This window comes from Amphiura filiformis, chromosome 7 (assembly GCF_039555335.1).
Source record: "Amphiura filiformis chromosome 7, Afil_fr2py, whole genome shotgun sequence".
In the NCBI taxonomy this organism is placed as follows: Eukaryota; Metazoa; Echinodermata; class Ophiuroidea; order Amphilepidida; family Amphiuridae; genus Amphiura; species Amphiura filiformis.
Window position 1 is genome coordinate 22,143,296 of NC_092634.1, and position 22,906 is coordinate 22,166,201.

Below are 22,906 nucleotides of genomic sequence, written 5' to 3' on the forward strand. Positions count from 1 at the left end.
TGGTATTAGACCAAATGGCAATAGACCTATGAAATTCAGGGTGAAAAAAACAACAAACAAGAGTTTAATATAGCCCTATAATAATTGCAATGCCTATCCTAAGCGGCAAGTCACAGGTCAATGCCATTAGTCATGTTATCATGTCCCATTTTCTAAAGTTATGACCTTACGGTCCGAGCGATTCATGATGTCTGGTGATACCCTTCACCCACCTAGATCCCTTCAGTTGCACCAAGAAAGCAAATAACACCGATTAAAATACAATAATTGGTATCCATTATTTTCTAATGGCTGATTTGCTACAAGAGTATTGATTGAAGTTTTATTTTCTTCAAAATTGGATGCACTTGCATGCTATTTTAATACAGGATCTAATGACAAGCACAACATTTCCACAGATAATCGCAACAAAATCGGTTTCTTCATTACCTCTACTGCCATGGTCACCTGATTACCTGGTATTGTGTTGTTCTTGCACAAACCATTGGTGCAAAGATAGTAAACTCATAAAGTGGCGTTATACCAAATGTTATTCATTCATAAGAACTTGTTTAGAGCTTTTACTAGGTATATCACCTCAAAAATAAGCGCAGCAGAAAAACGTTATTTAATGTTTCTACACGAATGAGCTTTATTAAAGCATCAAAAATCAAAAAACGGAATTGAAATCGGTCAATGCATTGGGATGTAGTGTCAATTTTAAGATGCTCGTAAATGGAATTAAAACCTGCCACAAATGGCTATAATGACAAAATTGGCACATTTCGAGATTTTGAAGGTTTATTTGGACGCTTGCTTGAAAAAGCAGCGTTAATTTAAGTACCACAGGTTAAATGCCTATCTTTCCTAACTTCGTTAAAGAAAACAAAATTTAAAAATCTATCATTGAATAATTATAATAAATTTACCAAATATACTATTTTAGCAAATTCAGCCAATCTGCAGACAAATTAAAGGTGAAAAAATGACTAAGTTCAGCTAATTAATATGCAAAATTGATGCCAATAGAAAACCGTACATGATATCAGGGTGTGGTTTTTTTTGCACACATATGTATACAAAGTTATTTTAATTGATAACAAAAAATACACAAAAAGTAATTAATTATGCAAATTAGCTAATTACAGGTAATTATGTATTCATGATATTTTTATGTAAATTAGGCATAAGTAATTTTGGGTTTTTTCAATATTTAATGAAAGTCTATTCATTCGCCATAAATTTGTCAAGTATGAACCTGTTATGATGTTGAATAAAGAAACTGCAGTTAATTACTTAAATATAATACAAAAAATACGAAATTTGACATTTTGACGATGTCTGGAATAGAATTTTCATTTTTTCTGTAAACATGGTATGTGTCACCATTGCTCAAAGCCAAATCCGAAAAGTAAAAATAAAAATTCATTTGCAATGAGACTTTAAATTAACATTTTGTTATCTGGATTAACACGGGAAGACAAATGGTAAACGGAAAAGCCATCCCCACTGTACCGCGTATACAAAAATAGTATGGCCTTGGACACACACAATGGCTTAGAGCTATTGAGGTTTGGAAAATTACTCCCTAAAAATATCTTTGATATAATGTTTTGTTTCAACTAGTTTTCTCGAAGTGTGTCATTCGTTGTCGACGGAAATAATTTACATGCTAAGAAGGATTAGTATTTCAGCTAAATGGTGGTAGGTCCCTTTATTTCAATAGGCCTATATTTACTGATTTATGAGCGATCTTCAAAAATCCATAAAAACAGACAGTAGCTCTTAAACAAAACAATTTTTAATTTTGGGGACCCGATAGTAGCCTCAGGAAGGCTTCACACACCATATATTAAAAATTCAAACAATTTGGATAAATGAAGCATAATGAGAAATTCATTTATCGACATGGATGTTTTCTAAAATTGGCCAACTTTGAAGCGAGCGCTTTTCAATTCACTGTTATGCTTGCATGCACAGTGTAGCAGAATGATTGTGCAGCCACTGTGACATACCTACTTTTAGGTAAAAATTTACCCAGTGAATTGATTTATACTGTAAAGTAGATACAGGGTATCCGTGAAAGAACTGTATCGTCGGAAACTGACTTTTTGGGGGGTATTTTAACGCACAAACCAACCATAACTAAATAACTGATGTGGTTGAGGAATATATCTGATATCACATACTTTTTCAATTTTGCCAATTGACCACTCCGTTTTTGAAATAAAAGAATTTTACGAAACTACCTCATTTTCAGCCCGTTCCACGGAGTTAAATATCTGTCAATGACAATTGACGCCTCATGCGCTAATAATGCGCATTGATTAGCATTTCGAATGCAGATCATCGATTGATATTTGAATCCGTGGAAAGGTTTGAAAATGAGGGAGTTTCGTAAAATTCTCATATTTCACGAACGGTGTGGTTAATTGTCAAAATTCAGCTTTTTAGCTTTTGCGTTAAAATACCCAAACAATTAAGTTTCCGACAATATAGCTCTTTCAGGGACACCCTGTATAATACACATTTTACCTATAAATGAGTTGACAGCGATATACTTGAGGGAACAGTACACAAGGGCGTAGCCAGGGTGGCTTTGCCAAAATCATTGACCGCCGGTACATCACAGGATCCTTGGTACACTACGGTCCACGGAGCCGTGAGTACCGACAGTCCAGGGGATAAGTATACTACATGTACATATTAACAACACCTGAGATGTGCTTCTTAATCAAATTTTGGCAATCTAAGCATACATATAGTAAATGTTTGCACGCTCCGTGCGCACTTGTCCCAGCCATATATAATACGTCTACAAGAACACTCTTCGTGTTTTTGTCGGTACATTCACAAGGAGAATGGTCGACTGCAGATCCGTCGGATAACACTTTTTCAATGGGAAATGAACTTTGCTGCTTGGATGGTGTCACGATGAGGTTAGTTAGGGTTAGGGGTTAGTTATTGTTAGGGTTAGGGTTAGGGAGCGTGTTCCGACGTATCTGCACTCGACCGGCCTCCAAGTTTGTGCCCTGCCGAAAACATGGCTACGCCATGCCACAAGATAGCCAAATCAAATACAATTTGGCAAAAAGCTATTTAACAATGAACTGATGTCGACCAGATCGAAAGTACACGATCAGTTCATTGTTAAATAGCTTTTTGCAAATTGTATCTGATTTGGCGCAAGTTTAAAAAGCACGGACGCGCACTTACTGTTGGACAAAGAACAATGAAAACTACCAATCCAACTGTTTCGTTTGACGTCACATATCATGATATTGATCATCTATACCAATACCACAAAACCGGGACAAGAAAGTTTTTGATTAACTAAAGATACGTGTCTTCATATTCTGGTTCGTCGGTGGTAGTGATGGCATTGCAGAAGCCGTTCCTATCGTTCATAAACGTTGGTTCATTTATTACGGTTGAAACTGTACCATGAATGTCATTCCTTATTTTCACTCTTTCTGTGTCGTAAATTGTCGAGTTACCACGCGAGATACTATTACAGTAAACACTACTCCTGTTGTTGGCTCTCTGACTATTTACAGTACCCGCACGTGGTCGATACATACTATTTATTCTTTGTGTCCTTTCCAAAGATTCCATAGATACAAAATATACAGAGTGGAATTTCACAATAAATATACAAAATATATACATAATTGAGTTTACACCAATTCCAAGAAAGCGGTAAAATTGCTTCTGGTAAGGCTCGAACAACGCTAGATATATAAGACAAAATGAGACTGCGGTTACCGCCGTGGCACACGCGGTGAAATTTGCAGTCCGTGCCTCGAAATTATTGTCAGGCAACGTTCTGGCTAAAATTGTGCAGAAGCAAGCCACAGCTAACCATGGACCCGAAATACAGACTTCGGTGATCATCTCTATGTACGGAATATTACACGACACGTGGAGTTCATCTTTGCCCCCTGTTCTGACTACGTCAAACAATAATTTCGGTGGGAACTCAAAAATGAAAAAGGTTGAAGCTGATGCCTGTAAGAAGACACAAAGTTTAAGAAACATTTCAATGAACGAGTATGTAATAATATGATAAAACGATATATTTTGAAACTTTTTATGGTGAGCTGGGTGAGCAGACTGGAGCCACCGTATGCATGGTATGCTTTAGGAAAGAGCATCGCGGGGTGCAAGATTTGTAGCGATGACTTTATACGTAATGAAAATGACTCTTATTTCCATGTACTCAGTTATCACTGCCATGCAGTTTTTACTCAATTGCTTATTGAAATGCAATGATTATAATGCGGAATACGGTGATAACTGCTCACTTGCATGCATGAAATACAACATTATTATACCATTCAAAACCATCCAGTAGCCAGCAACCATTATAGTAACCAATTTTGAAGAGCCCAAGATGAGACACACAAGTCATGCAAACTTAAAACCATGCAGTCCATCATATGGTGATTGGGCGTTCATTTATTAAGAAGGATTGTCCTATTTCAGTACACGTTGTTTCAACCTTGACTGAATGCCCCCACTCCTTTTCTATGGATTTCCATTATGGGCTGACTTTGTTCAAGATCTGTTGATGCAAAATTATGGATTTAAAGGGCCAATATAGAATTCTCCAAGAATAATAAGTGGGTGAACTTAGCTGAGCACATGTGACTAATTTGTGAAAAATCGGTTATATCTCACAATATCACAAGGATAATGGAGGTTTTGCACTGAAGGGCGTGGATGAAAATATCATCGGACCATCTTTCTTAATTGAGGCAATTGCGCCGATGATGAGAGCTGTAGCTTAATAAAATGATTTATGACTTATTGCAATACATGCGAAATAATGACATGGTATGACCATTTTACCTACTAGTATTTGAATATTCTTCAAAGATACGTTGATTCGATAATAGCTACGTCAGCCATGATTCCGTCTGGAGTACTCCCCGTACTGCTGCTATTTCCGTTCCGTCGAGATCTCGTTATTGGCACCGTGCTACTTGTTGTCCGCGTCCTCGTACGCCAAATTCCTGAAACAACACTTGGCGACCTATTTTTATCAAGCTTTAACTCCATCACAAAATACACTGTGTATAGTCTAACTATAAATACGCAAAACATGAATACAATTGCTATAAGATGTATCCCCATATATCTATAAAACATCTTGCCGTAAGGTTCATTTAATGTGAGATAAGTAAGGTTGAATGCAATGGCAATTATTAAAGCAGCGTAAGCAGAAAAGGCATAGTTCCGAGCTTCGTAACTGTTGTCTGGTAACTGTCTTGCAAGGAAGGTGAATAAGCAGGATAAAAGCAACATGGGTCCACTGATAATTATTTCCGTAATGAGTTCTGTGTAGGCTAGATTGCAGACTTTGTGAAGCTCGACACCATTTGGTGACGAGGAAGAAGCTTCAAATAAATACTCGATTTCTGGCGGGATGATGATGATCCAAGTGAGGGCAAAACCGACCTGTAAACATGGTAAAAGATGTAAATATTGTGCTTAATGGAATAATACCCCGCAGAATTAAGTAGTTAAGACTAGTTTCGGGTGTTTGAGTTCACCTAAGAGATTGCATTCCATCCTATTATCTTCAGTAACAAATATCACGTTGTTCCTCCATTCCCCATTGTTCGCCATCCCCCCATTTCACCTTCGCTATATAAAGCAAATAGTACGACCTTAGAGTTGCACGAAAAAAAAAAAGAAACCTGTTGAAAAATGAAGTCAATTGCACGGCAATTGACTGGAAAGTGCAAATTCTAATATAACGCACAATTTTGAGATCATTATAATTATGCCATAAACATTATCAGAAATTCATACACTCCTAGATAGTGAGAACCAATCAGAGCACACGTTGGTAAATTACCAGCCGTGCATAAATATTGTATAATTGCACGGGCGCGCACTCCGCGTAGTACTCGCAGTGCTTTCGGACGCGTTCATTTTTCTTGCGGGTGATGCATTTATATTTGCTTGCATTTTCCAACATTTTTAGTGACATTGTTTTATAAAAATTGCGAAAGTCACGGGATTTTTGTCTCGTGTATGAAATAGGTTAATACATGCGTATCACTTGTTGTTCGAGAAATTGTATAAAATATTGCACTTGTACTGAGATGTTGATGCACTCCCCCCCTTCGGGGCTCGTGTATTAGATGTATCAACATCTCAGTACGCGTGCATTGTTGTGTACAATTTCACTCTCAACAAGTGATACGCATTTATTAACCTATAAATAAAATGCTTGCATCATAAGGTCCCTTGTAATTTCAGTGTGGTAGTGTGTCGTTGACATCATTGTTTCTTACCTGTAGTATTAAACCTGCCATAATGACTATAATCTGCTTTTGAATATTCAACAGGTCAGGTTCTTTCGTTGAATCGCTCTTCTTTGCCTGTCTAAAGATCCGATATAACCTGACACATTTTAAGGAGAATGGATAAAACATCAGTGCCAATCCAATTCCTGGCAATAGCCGTACTAGGTAACATAATGTAACGGTTGGTGGGATAGCCACTAAAAGACATGACGTGAGGCATATGAAAATCCCCAACATGATGAACATTGTCGGTATTGGATCGGAATTAGATATGAAGGGATGTGTCAAATTGGCTAGATACACTATAGTGGATATGAGTGCCAGCAAGATGCCCAGGGATGCGAGTACAATCAAAATGACGCCATCCCAGCGGTTCCATGACATATAAACAGGATCCTGTAGCTCACACGAAGTCCGGTTTAGATCGGGCCATTCTGGAGGCTCACATGCCACACATTGTGTCTCGTTAATCACGGCTTGGTTATCGTGACATTTTTGGCAATCCCAACAACATGGAAAGTCGATAAAAATTCTCTTGGCGTATCCTGTGTCACATTCTGTGCTACATGTTGATTTGGGTACGCGAAAAGCTTTTCCTTGTGTGTCATTGGTGTAAAAACGAACCAACAGGTCGGTTATGTCTAATCTCTCCGAATTTTGCGCACTCCACTCCCCGACCCTAATCTCATCATAATCCCATAGTTTATCCTTGACTATATGGTTAATAGCATATCTTCCTGATCCTTCGCCGGCTTCGTTAAATTCTATCCAACCATTAGCCAAACTTTCAAATGAAGTATTTGATAAGTATTTCAGAAGCAACTCGCCATTATAAGGTGCGGTACATTCATGTTGAGGTAATCCACAGTGATCTTTTAACAGGGATTCCAAAGCATGGGCAAAAGCATACACACTATCCATTACAAGTGTGTCTGTAGGGTTCGTTCCGTTGCCACAGATGCCATTTATTGTGCAGTTTGTGTAACTTTCTATATATTCTTCAACCCACGGGTTATCGGTGTTGAGTAAGCCTTCTGTTATCATGTACTGGTCGTATTCAGCAAGACGCTCCGAGAATGGCACGACTGATAGTAATCCTGAGGAAGAAAAAATAAAATGAAAATCAACTTTTAAATACTGCTGAGTTTTAGTCAAAAGACAAAATTTGTTCAAAATGCACGTTTCCGTTTCAGTTTATGTTATATATAGAAAAGCTCGATGAGCTTCATGGCACAGCACTACGTACTTGATGCAGCGTGGTAGGCTTAAGGGTTCGGTCACCCACCTTGGCAAGTTTGTGGGACATGAGAGCACATCAGACACACCAAATTGCATTCGAGAAACGAGGAATGTCCTTATGACATCGTCGACATTTTGCAATATTCGAAGTAAACTACAATCATGACGAAAAAGATTGCCACACCACAGCGTTAATTGGCCAACATCATACCCCACTCCCCTATTGTACTGTTGATTACGACAACATCGTCATCATTCATTCATTCATTCGTGATGGCGGGGAAAGGGGGAGAGTGTAAGCTGAATATGCACTTTCAGCTATTATACAGAAGGTCCTGTGTCACAACCTGGGGTACCTTTGTGTTACATAGTAAAAAAATGAAATGTTTCAAACATTTTTCCTACACGTCTCATTTGAAGTGGTTCATCCTCCTGAGCATTTTGACACCTTATCTATGGAAATCGGTTAAAAAATGAGAAAGTGCGGGCAAAAACAATCACAAAGTAGGTGGGATTTAACCCCACCTCTTTTTTCCACATTTAATACAATCATTCTGAGCAAGTATTAGTCTTTACATGACCTTCTGTATTTATTTACTTGGTTTAGATGTCATGGAGTTCATTTAGACATTTTTTTACTAGATTCAAATTTTTAATGTGGGTTTTAGATCAAATTTACAATACGAATCCCTCCTCCTAATCCTCCTCCTCCTAATCCTCAACCACCCTTGGCACATTTCATGCCAAACGTCATAAGAAAATAATTAAAAATTATTTTAAAACAGGATAAAAACAGGATAAAAACATGAGTAATATAGAATAAATTAGCCTCAATTTAAGACCTAATTGAATCTTCTAAGTGAAGGAATACTCAAGCGACACCAATGCTGGCAATTGTGGCAACAGTTTTCCGTAGATTGTAGGTATAGGCTATATTAATATAATGCTAGATTGAAGATATACATAAAGTTTCCCAAAAGTCCTAAACATTTAGGTGTTTTGATATCAGAAGGACATTCCTTGTATTCAGAATGCAAATCGGTGTGTCTCATGTGCTCACAGGTTCCACGAAAATACTGTGCAAAGGTGGGTTACAGAGCCCGTAAGGTCATAGAGTCATTAAAGACAAGAATAAAAAGAATAAAAATGCCGCATCGGTACCGCGCCAGTTTCGAACCAGAACCAAAAGCTATTAAGAGGGCTAAATACGTGATGTATACAGTGATTTATGATGATAGCCAAACAAGGTTGATGTTTTGCAGGGCAAACAGTTCATTATCAACGGACTATCAAGAAGGTAATGGCCTTGTCTTCAAGATAATGAGATTTGATTTAGAACAAAGAGTTAATATTAATAATGAAAAACTATTTGAAGTTTGATGCGTCAAATCAAAGTTACAATGCATTAGTTTAATACACACACAACCCAAAAGTATAGCAACATTGCTGAAAAAGAAGAATTCCGCAAACTGTAAATTGAACATTGATTCCATATCATGTCGTTTTCACATGACGTACTGCATGGAAATGTACATTGCATGAAATAAGTAAGATTAGGCTAATAAATTGGATGAAAGTGGTGACATCATACGCCTATTCCAGTATTTATATTGAGGGAAAGACGGAAGTCCGTTTAAATACAGAGGCAAGTAAGATGTAGTCCAAAAAATGTTCAGATGCCTTTAGAATGGTCGCCAAATGGTTTAATCGGCTTCTGTAAGGTGTCAGGAAAATGGTTACGGAAAAAGGTTGCAACGGTAGTGGTGATTGGACGCAAATAACAGTCAAAGACGGCTGACATCTTGCAAGAGATGGTGACTCGGGAATTTTAATTGCAATAATAAGGTCACGTGGTTACTCAATTAAAGACAAAATGGATTTAAACACACAAGACCGTATTTTGACGCAAATCAAGGTCATCCGGTGCTTTAAAGGTTGGCCATGTGAACTTTCTTTATTCCGAGTCATCCAGACCTTGAAGAACATTTTTGTCTTCCAAGGCTGATAAATGTTTCTACCCTACACATCCATGGCCTTGCAGAAACCAATTAAACTGTGTAGAGACCATTGTAAAGGCATCGGGACATGTTGTGAACTTAAGGTCTTCGTCTCTGTATTCAAACGGATTTCCGTCTTTACGCCATTGTAAGCACTGGAATAGACGCATGATGTTAGTACAAGTGACACTTTTCATCTCATTCATTAGCCTAATCGTACTTATTTCAGCAAAAACATTCCACCCAGTACATGTAAAATCGACAACATATTGGATCAATTTTCAACTTACAGTTTTGCGAAATAATTCTTCTTTTTTCAGCAATATCTGAATATTGCAATACGTTTGTGCAGTGTGTGTATATTGTCTGTCTATGGATCAAAATCAATAATGTCTTGTGTCTATCCCTAATCCTAACTCTTAATCATTAAGATAAGACTCGGTAACCCTAAGTTAAACCTAACCTATATTCCAAGTTACAGGATGCCTGTTGTTTATCGTGTACAATATAATAATAGAATATCAATACCAGGCTTTTATGTTATTTGTTTGTCTAATTATTTGCTTGTACTTCTTATCATTGAAGGTAATGCACTTTGCGACCATTATATAGCTACTTCTCGTCATATCTCGTACCAATTCCATAGTTACTCAGCCGGCCGACCTGCCTGCCAACTGGTAAAATGAGTAAGCAAATATACCCTTACAGCGATGACACCGATTATAAGCAATGCGTTTATCAATAGGAATATATTTGAAATGACCCAATGACCATTATATAAAATTAGGAAAAGCAAACCTTTGGGAACATTGGTGCGAAGGGTCATTTAGAAAAAGATTAAATTTGGGGTATAGGTCCGGGGTTATGGCATTTTATGTTATGATTAGGGTTAGCTTAAAGGCCCATTCAGTGATTTGCTCATCCGGACGATCGTAAAAATCATCAAAATTCAGATTTTGGTACCTTTGTAATTGGCATAGATGTGCTAACATAGCCTGCTAGTGGTTCGGTCGAAAGCCGTGTATTTTAGACAAAATAAAGCATTTACATGAATCTGGACTTTTGATACTGACAGTACAAAAGTCCGACTCGAGATCGAAAGAAGCTCACTCTCCACCGTACCAACACGCGTTGCGTATTGTTTCTACTACTTATTACATCAGTAGCTACTATTTTAAACAAAATACACAATTTTAACTGTTTTTCATATTTGAATTGACCGTTAGTTTGCCTCGGTGACCTTTATTCGCTTATTTTGTTTTCTACTACAAAAATTAAGCGTCTGTTTTAAATCAATTTAGACTCTACTTCCCCCGTGTTAGAAATACTGGACTAGGAAGTTTTTCCAGTCGATTGGTGGCGCACTGTACGAAAATCTCGATTTTCTCGAGTCGATCTGAGTTGAAGTAGAAAACCTTTCTAAAACTTCTGTTTTTGACTAATTTGTCGATGTATTCAGGGAAAAGTGGTTTAATGAAATTCTGTAGACTTATTCTTTATTTCTAAGCAACTCTGACAAATTTCCATTTTTTTAATGTTCCTGTGAAATCACTGAAAGGGCCTTTAAGGGTTAAAAATAGTATTAGCGATAGCGTCGGGTTATGGTTAGGATTAGGGTTATGTTTAGGGTTAGGATAAGGGCCTAGGTAACTTGGTTTTCTGACTAAACCTAGACATGACATACTTTCTTAAAAAGAAAAAAAAAAAGAATTCGGGGCACCATTAAGATATAACAGCTAATCAGTTACATAGCAATAAAATTGATAAAAACAAGATAAAATGCCCAATATCTAATTAACAAAGATTACATAAAATGGAACTTGCCAACATACATCAGGCTAGAATAATTTTTCAATTTTCAGTTTGCTAAAATATTGGTTTATTTTTTGAGAAATTTGTAGATATCTTTAATACTATTGTATAATTCAAGAAATTCCTCCTTTGACAGTGAGTAAACAATTAAGCTAATCAAAGGCGTATTCAGTGAACTCTTGACCTCAAAACTAGGATAAAGTTCATGTAATTAACAAATAATATTTGATCAATTATTAATAACGTCAATAACAATAATGAATTTATATATCTTTGAGCGTGTTTATAGTGGCTGTATACGGAAAGATTATAGAAATGTCCCAGATTGAAATACACCTGCGAGAAGAACTTTCGTTGTGTCCTGTTTTTACTTGCACTAAATAATCGATATTTATCGATTATTTATGATGAATTATTAACGCATGGTCCTTGTTTATTTCCATGTTAAGGTTTCCGCCGTATATTCTAAGATCCTTTGACCATGCGCAACGAATGTTATCGGACATCGTTCTAGCTAAATCAGGAAGATGAATCAGGAATTATGTCACCAACCCGAGTCAATTTTTATAACGTCCCCTATCTCGAGTTAAAACATTTTATTACCCCTCTCCTTAAACACCAACATACGCAAACCAAATTATTCAATAAGGTCAAGAAATGTGTTCTTTATAATCTGTAGTAATTTATTTGGAAATAATGGGCGAAGATTGTATTATATCTGCAATTTTTGGCCAATGAGATCTTTGATGACATTAGTCATAACCTCTTTGATAATTTTTTGAGTTTTGTGTGGAAATCAACTATTATGACCCACATATTTGAGACATCCACTCCTTTCAATAGAAATGAACGCGCCTTACCTTTTGCAGATGGTTCTACACCCAAAAGTCCTTGCAGCCCAAATGAACCAATGCCATCACTTGCTAGCCATGTGAACTCATTCTGTACTCCTTGGTTCAACACAGTCTCAAAGAATAACTTCCCTTCCTCTAGATGCATGAACAACACCACAACCACAGCTCTATTGTAAGGCTCTCTGCGGAGACTTCTGACGACAGTCTCCATTTCGGTCTTCGTGAAATAGTCTGAGATCTCTTGAGTCCAGGCAATACATATACCTGATTTTTTAGCTTGTTCCGTGAATTCCGTGTTACCATTTCTGCCATAGTCATCATCTGAATACAAAAACGATACATAAGTCCACCCATAGTGTAAGATGATATCAATTATAGCTTCCACCTGGTGTCGATCTGGAGGTACAACCCTGAAGAAGTAAGGGTACGCAAATCTATTACTCAGCTCATCGCTAGTAGATTGATAACTTATTTGAGGTATCTGATGAAGTCCGAATAAAGTAGCTGCTTGAATACTTGCTGCACTTCTTGTGGCACCAACGACTCCTACAATGTTTTTCTGTGCTGCACAGTGACCATCGCCCAAATTGTCTTCAGGATGCGCATATTTGGTATTGCAAGAACAGTTGCCTTTTGCAGTTCTTTCTGACGGTAAGAAATTGATGCTTTTTCCAAGTGCCCATATATCATAGAAACAGGTATCGTGGATCTCGAACCCTAATGTGTAGTCTGGTAACAACGTTGTGTCATTGTTGATTTTATCGATAACCCAAGCCATGGCTTCAACTGTCTTCAGCGCGCGAGGTTCACGAATATCTGCACAAGATTGTGTTCTTACGTCAAAATTGTGCATTGGAAATAAGCCTCCCAAAATAAGATCTCCGTCTTTAGCGTAGACGGCATCCCCTCTACCATGATCCGAGAGAACGATATGGACAAGAAATAGTACAACAACGCCTACTTGATATATACTTGAAGGAATCATAATTGGGTGCATAATTCACTTGTACCAATTTGTTCTCACATCTGCAGAAGCTTTAGTCACGGCTTAATTTCAATCCCATCGTCTGGAAATTCAAATCATTCTCACAAACTGTGCGCTCTTGCTTTAATACCTTAGTAACAGAAGAAGTTCCGTTTCAATAATTACATAGATTGGCCATTTATCATGTTCATTCACGACACGGCGGAATTCGTCAGCCATGTATATGTTGATCTAAAAACACACGCAAATAAGCAAGCGAGCTCTTCCGTAACAAGGTCCATTTTACATTAAATTTATTATCTTTTGGTCTGATTCGATTGATCATAATCGGCAGTCCTTAATGTGGACTTTGGACCTGTGTGTCATTAACGCTTTCGGTGATAGATATTATCAAGTGGCATATTTTATCGTTATCGTAAACGTTGTCATATAACACCTTTAATCGGGACACTTGTTATTAATATTTTAAAGAGAGATTGGATATAAAACAGACGGGATCTTAAATCAGAGCTAGTACTCGTATTGGCTGCTGGCTTTAGTTTTTATATATTTGTCTCTTTTAGAATAATTATACAGGGGTGAATATAACTAGTACCTTAATTCTTTGGCTGTCAATATAGTGAATGTTACCAGATAATTCCCGTTGCTGCATTTCTTATCTATAGCCTGTCCCAAAACAAAGACGGAGTTAAATTTTACCTCGTTGCTAAAACATTCAGTTTTCCAATGTTTTCTATTTTTGTATAGTTAGGTGTTGCTGCTGATGAGACATGAATCGTCCCAAATCATTCTACATGTTTAGTGTCACTTTGTGCCACTATTACGTCCATTTATATACAAACTGGTCAAAAGTATTGCAATATAGCTGAAAAAATCGACAACTGCAAGTTTACCATTCATCCAATATCCTGGTCATATGGACAGGATATTGAATGAATGTTCAACTTACATTTGGCGAATTCTTTTCTTTTCAGCAACTACAGGCTTATTACTGATACAGGCGGCTGTACAAACATGTATTATTGTAAGACCAATCTAATGTATTTGTGTCTGCCTTTCGTCTCAAAAACACTCATTTGTATTGCTTGTAGACGGAATTCTACGGTATATAAGTTGATCGTTAAGAAGAGATTAATGTTAAAGGAATTCAGATTTTTTTTACTTTGGGTATAATGTGGTTCTTGAGATGTGTATCAAAACTTGTATGAAATATATTTGCACATTTGTCAGAACTTGACAAAGATCGTTTTTTCAAAGTAAAATATTGTTACAGTTTTAATTCTGAACATATGTCAAGAATTTGACCACGGGTGTTACAATGCTTTGACTTTGAGGACAATGAGAAGTTAGCTATTTGATTTGCACAAAACAATAAGACAAAAAGAATTGCACGGACCGGGAATCGAACCCGGGCCTCCCGCGTGGCAGGCGAGAATTCTACCACTGAACCATCCGTGCTTCGATAAATGTGTGTCTCTTATCTTTACTAATATCATTATGTTTTACAAAACTCAATAAAATAGACTTTACACGATCAGTTCAATGATAAGACTTTGTACTGATAAACAGCTAGGTCATTTTATGATAATATGGATAGATTTTAATATACCCACTTATTTAATCTCAATCTACAAGTAAAAAATGGACATGTTTTGCAAATCATTTTACTTCAGCATTTTCACGCTCACTCTTGCCTTTGCCAAGCCTCCAAATATAATTCTTCTTTTTGCCGATGATTTAGGATATGGAGACCTACCATCGTACGGACATCCGACTTCAAAAGCACCTAATCTGGAGAATCTAACAGCAAATGGGCTGAGATTTACGCAGTTTTATTCGGCTTTTTCGGTTTGTAGTCCATCCAGGTAGGTTGATACCAATTATTGCACATTATAAACTTATAATTAAATACATAAATCAGGTCACTTGATGGCTCATAGGCGTCGAAAGCGGAAAGTTGCACAATTTTGTTCGCTTAAGGCGAACTGGCCTGGTAAATACCCAAATCCTCCTTCAAACGTCCCAGTAACACCGCCTACCCCCCACCCCCCAATTCCCATGATTCCGCCACCACTACCTGAGGCTCGGATCAATTAAGAATGGACTTCTCTATGAATGTAAGAACGCGATTTAGATTTTGCAAATCATTACAATGATAACTCACTATATATTTTTTGTACTGTACTTATTCCTTTCTCTCAAAAAGAGCGTCTCTTCTGACCGGTCGTCAACCGCCACGTACCGGGGTCTATCCAGGAGTCTTCTGGCCAGGATCATCTGGAGGACTTCCTCTCAACGAAACAACAATTGCCGAAATGCTCAAACCCCTTAACTAGAGCACAGCTATCATAGGCAAGTGGCACCTCGGAGTCGGCAAAAATCAGATGTATATGCCAACCAACCAAGGATTTGACTTTTATTATGGTATACCTTATTCACACGACATGTGTCCTTGTTTAAAATGCTTCTATCCGAACGATCCGTGTTTTGAAACCTGTAACACAGGCATGGTTTCGTGTCCATTATTTAAAGACACCACGATAATTGAACAACCAACAGACTATACAACTTTAGCCACAAGATTTTCGCAAGAAGCACGGACGTGGATTAAAAAACAGGCTACGACGGAGAAGCCGTTTTTCTTTTACTATGCATTTCACCACACGCATAACCCAATGTTTGCGGGCCAGAGATTTAGGAACACGACAGAAAGAGGAGCTTTCGGAGATATGCTTGCTGAGATGGATTGGTTGGTTGGACAGGTGTTGGAAGAAATAAAAGAGCAGGGAATCGAACAGGAGACCTTCATTTTCTTTACATCTGATAACGGGTAAGAAAGCACAAAACACATTTGAACGGCATTATGCGGATCATTCGAAATAATAATGGGCTACCGTGTGTCGAAAGAAAACCACCGCCAGTCAGGGGCTATTTTAACGTGTCTCACTGTCACGTTCGTGCCGAGATAAATATTCGTGCAGTGACAATTAACAATCCGTGTAGATATGCTTTAATAGTAGACAATGGTAGAGCCTTTCTTACGGTCACATTCAGGTAAAAATGTCAATTTGTTTATTTTTGAAACGCACTCTACTTCATCAACACTTTTATCTGTGATTTCGTTTTGGATTTCATGCTGTTGTAAGATATATTTTGTGTTTTGTTGTTGCCAATTTCTTTGTAGCATGTATGTAATTCAGCCTTTTGGCTGCCATATGCATTGTTGTAATAAACCTTGAATCTCATTGCACGAACGTGACAGTGAGACACGTTAAAATAGCCCCTGCCGCCAGTGGCGTAGCTGAGATTTTTTCCAGGGGCAAGCCTGTACGGAGCGGACGCACTCCCATCAAAATTGTTTGTCAGAATGAAACATCAAAGAAAGGCAAAAAATAAACAAAGGAAATAAGTTTAGATTTTGCAATACAGTGGCCCAAGAGGCAAATTGAGTTATTAATTTTTCAACAAAATTGCGCTTTTTTATTACTAATTTGTTCTCAATAGAAATTAATTTTTGCCATAATTCTTCATGGCTAAAGTGCGCATGAACTGCGCTAAAAAATTCCAATATCAGACAATTTTAACCCAAAATGAAGCTGAATTTTGTTACGTAAAGACCAGTGCGCGACGCGCCCAAAAGCTTGCAATGTTACCATATTTTGGACCAAAACATGGTGTTTTGGGGCTAAAAGGCAACATACATTAGGCAATTTTGATGGCTCTGAGCCCGGCCCCATCTGGCCCAATGGTATATATGGCCCTCCGTTTGAAATAGCTCAATGGTAAGTGACTAAATCGGCTTATTTTGTGTCGATACTTGCCATTTTTGGTTGGGACACGCAATACAAGAAAAGTGTCGCACACAGCCTTCTCGGCCACCTTTTTCGACTTTTCTTTTTGGGTTCGACTTTTTATTGTTTTATTTTTGTGATATGTGTGATATTCTTATTTTGATGTGAATCGTTTTATTTAGCTGTATATACCTCTATTAGCTGATAATTATCAAGTGTGAGTTCAAGCAAGACACAGCTAACTTATGTTTTTACTCCACAGACCATGTCTCCTTTACGACAGTCACGGTGGTAACGCAGGACTCCTTAAATGCGGCAAGGGAACCACGTATGAAGGCGGCCAGAGGGTACCGGCTATTGCATACTGGCCCGGTCACATCACACCAGGGACGAATAACGAATTAGCTAGCACACTGGATTTACTTCCTACAATTGCCAAGATTACGGGGGCAAAGTTGCCGAGTGTACCGTTAGATGGAGTGGATATGTCGCCTGTATGGTTTCAAAATGGCCAGGTAAGCTAGCCAGGTGGATAGTTGTTGCCGTCTTCCTATTCCTCCTCTTTCCCTCTTCCTCTTTCTCTTCCATATCAATTTCTAAGAGCTCTTTAAGCAAAGTCATTGTTCATTGATTTTACAACCGTATGCTGTGTGGTAAATTGTGTTTTAAAATGTGTAATATTGTAATTTTGATTGTTATATAATATTATAATATAATATTATATAGTTTTGATGTGTTTTAAAATTGGAAGTTTCCATGTAACTCAGTATTAGGGCTGCGATATGAAATAAAGTAAACATTACTACTACGTATGACAAAACCGGCGAAAAGTTACCTTTTCGCACATGATTTGCAATTTAAAGAGAATTGGTCATTGCTCATTGAAATGAATCTAGTATGTGGACAATATAAGTGTGCTCTTTCATTTAATGATATAACATTTGAAAAATATTGTAAGGATCACTCAGGGTTTTGACTTTTAAAACCTACAATTTCATCACAAATTGTGCGTAAATAGGTCGTTTTCAACAGATTTACTAGATTCGCTTGCTATGAACATTGACTTGCGTCATCTGTTGACGTAATGAAAAAAGTGTTTTTAGCGGGAAGTGTTAGCTTTCGTTCGATATAAAAACTTTTCTGATTGGATGAAGGGAACATTCGGGGTTTTGACAAAAACCAATCACATATCCGTATTTTCCTCTAGTCAACAGCTAGAAGCTCACACAACTCTTATGCACTCAATCGTGTATTGTAAACACAGACTGTATAGAGACAAGGCATTGCTTGCTTGGAAAAATTATTTGCTCAGGTGTATCGAGGTGGAAACTGTGCATAGATGCGTTTATAAGGATATCGTTTTGTAGCCAAACCTCTCGATATGTTCTCTTCTTCCTTTTCCTCTTATGTTCTTCTGGTATTATGGCAAATATATCAAGAAACACAATTCTTGTTGTGCAGACTTTACCATTTCCTAAAATATTTTCAATATGATTCATTTGCATCGTAAAAGACATCGATGCATTTTTGGTAAAGATCATTTTAAAAAAGCCGCCCTTATTGAGTACGTTATCTTCGAAGTATAGCATGGCACTTAGGCAACCTATGCTATGCTAACTTGTTTTAACGCCCTCTGTCACACATGATTGCTATCTTAAACATGAGGCCCTGTTTGCAATTATCGTTATTGTAATGTGTTGTCTACCGTATAGCATTAATTTCAAATGTATTGCATGAATTCTAATTGGTCCTATGAGGGTCATTCCAAAGGATCTACCTCCATCATCACATCTCTGTATAATTTACGTGCCAGGATAGTGACATTACCCATGATTATACTCTTAAATCTAGGCTACAAAATAAAAGTTATTTAATGAAAATGTAACTTTTGATTGTTTAGATATGTTGGCTAAAGCGAATACATATTTGGTACGTAGAAAACGATTAAAAACTGAAGCCGACAGTTTAGCAAGCATCACATTGTAGCTTTCGATAATCTCCATAAAAACAGATTAATGTTTAGTGAAATTTACCAGATTTCGACTAGACCGCGTTTATGGGTAATTCGTAATTACGCCCTTATTTTAAGTAATGGATGCATCTTGATGTGGAAATAAGATGGAAAGCTTGTTAATAACCTTGCATATAGAATTTTTTTTAATCTAATACTGGAACTTACTTTTTAACCTTGCATATATTTACAAAATACAAAAACTGCGCATAAGACTTACTTGATTGTAACTTTACCAATTAATACGACTTGAACCAAGTGCTCACTCGATCGAAGTCAACACCTCATAGAAAAGGGTCAATATGACGGCTTTTCTAAACATGTATCGTTTTTGCTGTAGATAGCATGAACTATAAACCCCTTGTACCATTGAATACACCGCACACCGACATCGCCTGGCTAATAATTACTTGGTGCATCAGAGATACTAAAATCAATACCCGGGATCGATACACGTGAATGTGCTATGCACGAGTTTGATATGAGACGAAAATCTTTGGATACCTGGGTAGAAAATGATGAATATCTCCCGTAAATGATTTCGTCTAAAGAAGCCAGATCTGGTTCCTTGCACTTGAATATATGTTTTGAATAGATATGATAGTCGTTAGCTAGCGTCTTGAGAAAGAAGCTTGCGTCTTGAACTCAAAAACTGACAATAATTCTGATTTTATATGTGCCGACTATATAGCGCAGTGTATAGGCCAATCGTGGAGGTAGTCTAAAAGCAGATGACATATGGCGTATCATGGTCACTTACACACTATCGAGGTCAGTCACCCATGGTCACCGGGCTATTGTCAGTAGCCTTAGTCAGATGTCCTTAAGTAAAGTAAATTAAAATCCCTCTTGAATGCTATACAGTGAATGTTCCATCTACTGTAGATAGCATGAATCATAAACCCCTTGTACCAGTGAATGTACTATTTGTCCAAATCTTACTTAAGTGATGAGACGCATTTTGCATTTTGGTTTCTTTTTCCAGAGCCTTCGTGATAGTTTATTCTATTACGCGGCCAGAACTTTCAAAACTACTGGTCTTTACGCCGTACGCTACAAGCAATTCAAGGCTCACTTCTACACGGCAGGCAACATTCAATCAGGGACTGACAACCACGATCCTGACTGCGGCCCTCTTGCACTCCAAAAGTCTCATCAACCACCTCTTGTGTACGATGTAGATGTAGACGCTTCTGAGCAGTACCAGCTAAACCAGACTCTGTATGCTGATATGTTTACTAAGCTTAAGCAGATAAAAGATGATTATGATACTAAAATGACGTGGGCAGAGAGTGAAGTTTTAAAGCCTCAAATGATGGCATTGGAGCCATGTTGTAACCCTGGTTGTACACCGTTACCCCACTGCTGTTCATGTACAGGGACGAAGACACCCGTTTTTAAGGACAGTATATCATAAATTGTTGCACTTTTGACGAAAACGTATGTTTTGTTATATTATATCGTGCTTTTTACGGTGGACCATGAATAACTTAATATAATTACAACCGAATTATATTGTCCAATAAAACCAAATGTACAAATGAGTTACTTAATATGCGCATTTGATGACGACACAAGGATGAGCAATACGTGCCTCTACATGTATATATGTGACCCGGCAGCACAAATGAGCCGTAAATTCCCTAAATTGTATTCTGAGTTACGGTGTAAAATGTGTACGAAGGTCGTATTCATCGGTAACTTAAGCTGGCCCGACATCGATCTCATTTTGATAGTGATACACTAATCAATTATCCTATTGTTGAAGTGGATAATAAGCTTCTACCTTAGATGGCTATAGAACTTTTAATAGCTATTGTCTTTGTTTGCTTTTGCTAAATCCTGTTCAAGTGGTGGGTTACCAGGCATTGTATTTTGTATAGGTATGCATAACCAACAATTAACAATGAGAGAACTTTCTTAAACCTCATTGACTTGGGGATGATTTGAAATGACCGCCAATTATGACTGTTTGATATTTATTGCCAGCAATGTGGAAAAAGAGACACATGTAGAAACCAAACAAGCTATAATTTTGTTGAAGGAGCAAAGTTTAACAAACCATAACCCCGCTTCTGGATATCGTTTGAAGTCAAATGAGATACCATTTTTAAGTTTATGATGTTTATTTTTAAACACGAAATAAAACAAAATTGACCGGGGAGGAATTTACGGCTCATTCGCCGTGAACGGTCACATATATCATAATGTCAGAGTTGTATATAAATTAACCGTTTTTAGCTAAGAAATGTTACCCTTTTTGTGTGAGAAAAAAAACCAGGTCTACGTTTTTTAGCGTATGTTACGAACTAACGGAGGATCTTAGCGATTAAAATGAACTGATATCGCATGAAGATATCACAAAAATTCAGAGTAAACAAGCACGTGCAAGTAATAGGAAATTGATGTACATATGCGCTACCGATCTTTGTTTCAAGTACAAAGTGACAGGTGGATTCCAGAAAAATGTTGTACTGATTAGAATCATTTCACTAAAAGCAGGCTAGAAATAATTATATTGAAACAAAACACAAGGACTATAAAATGTATTCCAAATCACACAGCATATTCAACCTATAGGTTGGCTAAATCCTTTCAGGTTAATGACAAAAAATACAATCAATGATGTTTTAAAGCGTTAATTTGCATGTTTTCATTGACAAAGCATGGGTATCAGAACTTATAATAAGTTGTTGGTGTTCGGTTGTTGCCCCGGGGGGGGGGGGGCACTCAACACAAATGACCATACGGATATGCTCCCCCGGAAAGGCCCCCCTTTTTGGGTTTCGCAGCTCCGAAAGAGCCCCTATATTTGACCAAAATACAGCTCCGAAAGACCCTTGATTTTGATAATTTCAGCTCTAAAAGACCCAAAAATTGCTCATTCCTCATATTTCTTGTTTTTTCAGGCGATTTTCAACCAAAAAGCCAAGAAAGACCCTTGATTTTGACTTTTCGCAGCTTCAAAAGACCCCATTTTACTTGTTCACAGGCCGGTTCGCAGCTCCGAAAGACCCCTTTTACCGGTACGCCGTCAGCTCCCAAAGACCCACCACCTCAAAATTCCGGGGAGCATACCCACCAAAACCCCGGGGTTGTTGCTGCTATTGCTGTTGCTGCGCTGTTATTGTTGCTGCAGTTGTTGCCAATGTTATTGTTTGTTTGTTTTTCGTTTGTTGGTTTTTGTTTGTTGTTGTTTTTGTAGGCTACGTTTCAGCTTTGTCCTTGTCTTACGGAATATTTTTGGGGTTTGGGGGGGTTACAGATATTTTTTGGTTTTTTACAAAATGTTCATTTTACAGTATTGTGTGTCTGGGTTTTTATATAATATATAGAATATTTGTTTGACTGTAAAATGAGGAAAGTTAAAAACAGCAGTCATTTACAGTGTGGGAGACTAATTTATTCATTCGGACATTACAAACCTTTCGAAGACAAATTAATGTCCTTCAAGGTCACGTGGCTACTCCATTACTCCATAAGGCACCGGATGATCATGAACACCATGATCACAGCAAAATCATTGTCTTGTATGTTTATTACATGTTTAAATGTCATTATATTCTTTATGGAGTAACAATTCCTGAATCACCAACCCTTGCAAGACGTCGGCCATCTGCGACTGTTATTTTGTCCAAGTACCCTTTCCGTGCAACCTTCTTCCGTAACCATTTTATGATACCTTGTGCAAATCAATTAAGGGATCTAAAATGAGCGTTTATTGCGTTTCGACAGTATTTTTTGTGGGACATGAGAGCACCTCAGACCTATCGAATTGCATTCTGAATACGAAGCATGTCTTTCTGATATCAAATAAATTTCATTTTTGAAAATCACAATATAATACAAATTTTATGACAAATTATAAAAATTTGATATTTTTCAAATTTTGATATATAACAGTCCTCGAAGTAAATTATA

General features: G+C 37.4%; 2 protein-coding genes and 1 non-coding gene across 3 annotated transcripts; 1 reads left to right on the top strand and 2 right to left on the bottom strand.

The window, feature by feature from the left end:
• Positions 1 to 4,851: 4,851 nt before the first annotated feature.
• Positions 4,852 to 13,183, bottom strand: LOC140157716 (metabotropic glutamate receptor 7-like). Its single transcript, XM_072180958.1, has 3 exons — positions 12,205 to 13,183; positions 6,285 to 7,393; positions 4,852 to 5,439 (listed from the first exon to the last, which is right to left on the bottom strand). Exons 1-3 carry the CDS (start codon positions 13,181 to 13,183, stop codon positions 4,852 to 4,854), a joined length of 2,676 nt encoding a protein of 891 aa, XP_072037059.1.
• Positions 13,184 to 14,570: 1,387 nt separating this feature from the next.
• Positions 14,571 to 14,641, bottom strand: Trnag-gcc (transfer RNA glycine (anticodon GCC)). Its single transcript has one exon. It is a non-coding gene; the product is annotated as a tRNA-Gly (tRNA).
• A 183-nt stretch (positions 14,642 to 14,824) lies between these two features.
• On the top strand, positions 14,825 to 20,402 carry LOC140157717 (arylsulfatase A-like). Its single transcript, XM_072180960.1, is given in 4 exon segments — positions 14,825 to 15,048; positions 15,390 to 16,013; positions 17,237 to 17,489; positions 19,971 to 20,402. Coding segments are annotated over 4 exon segments (1,533 nt in total).
• Positions 20,403 to 22,906: the final 2,504 nt, after the last annotated feature.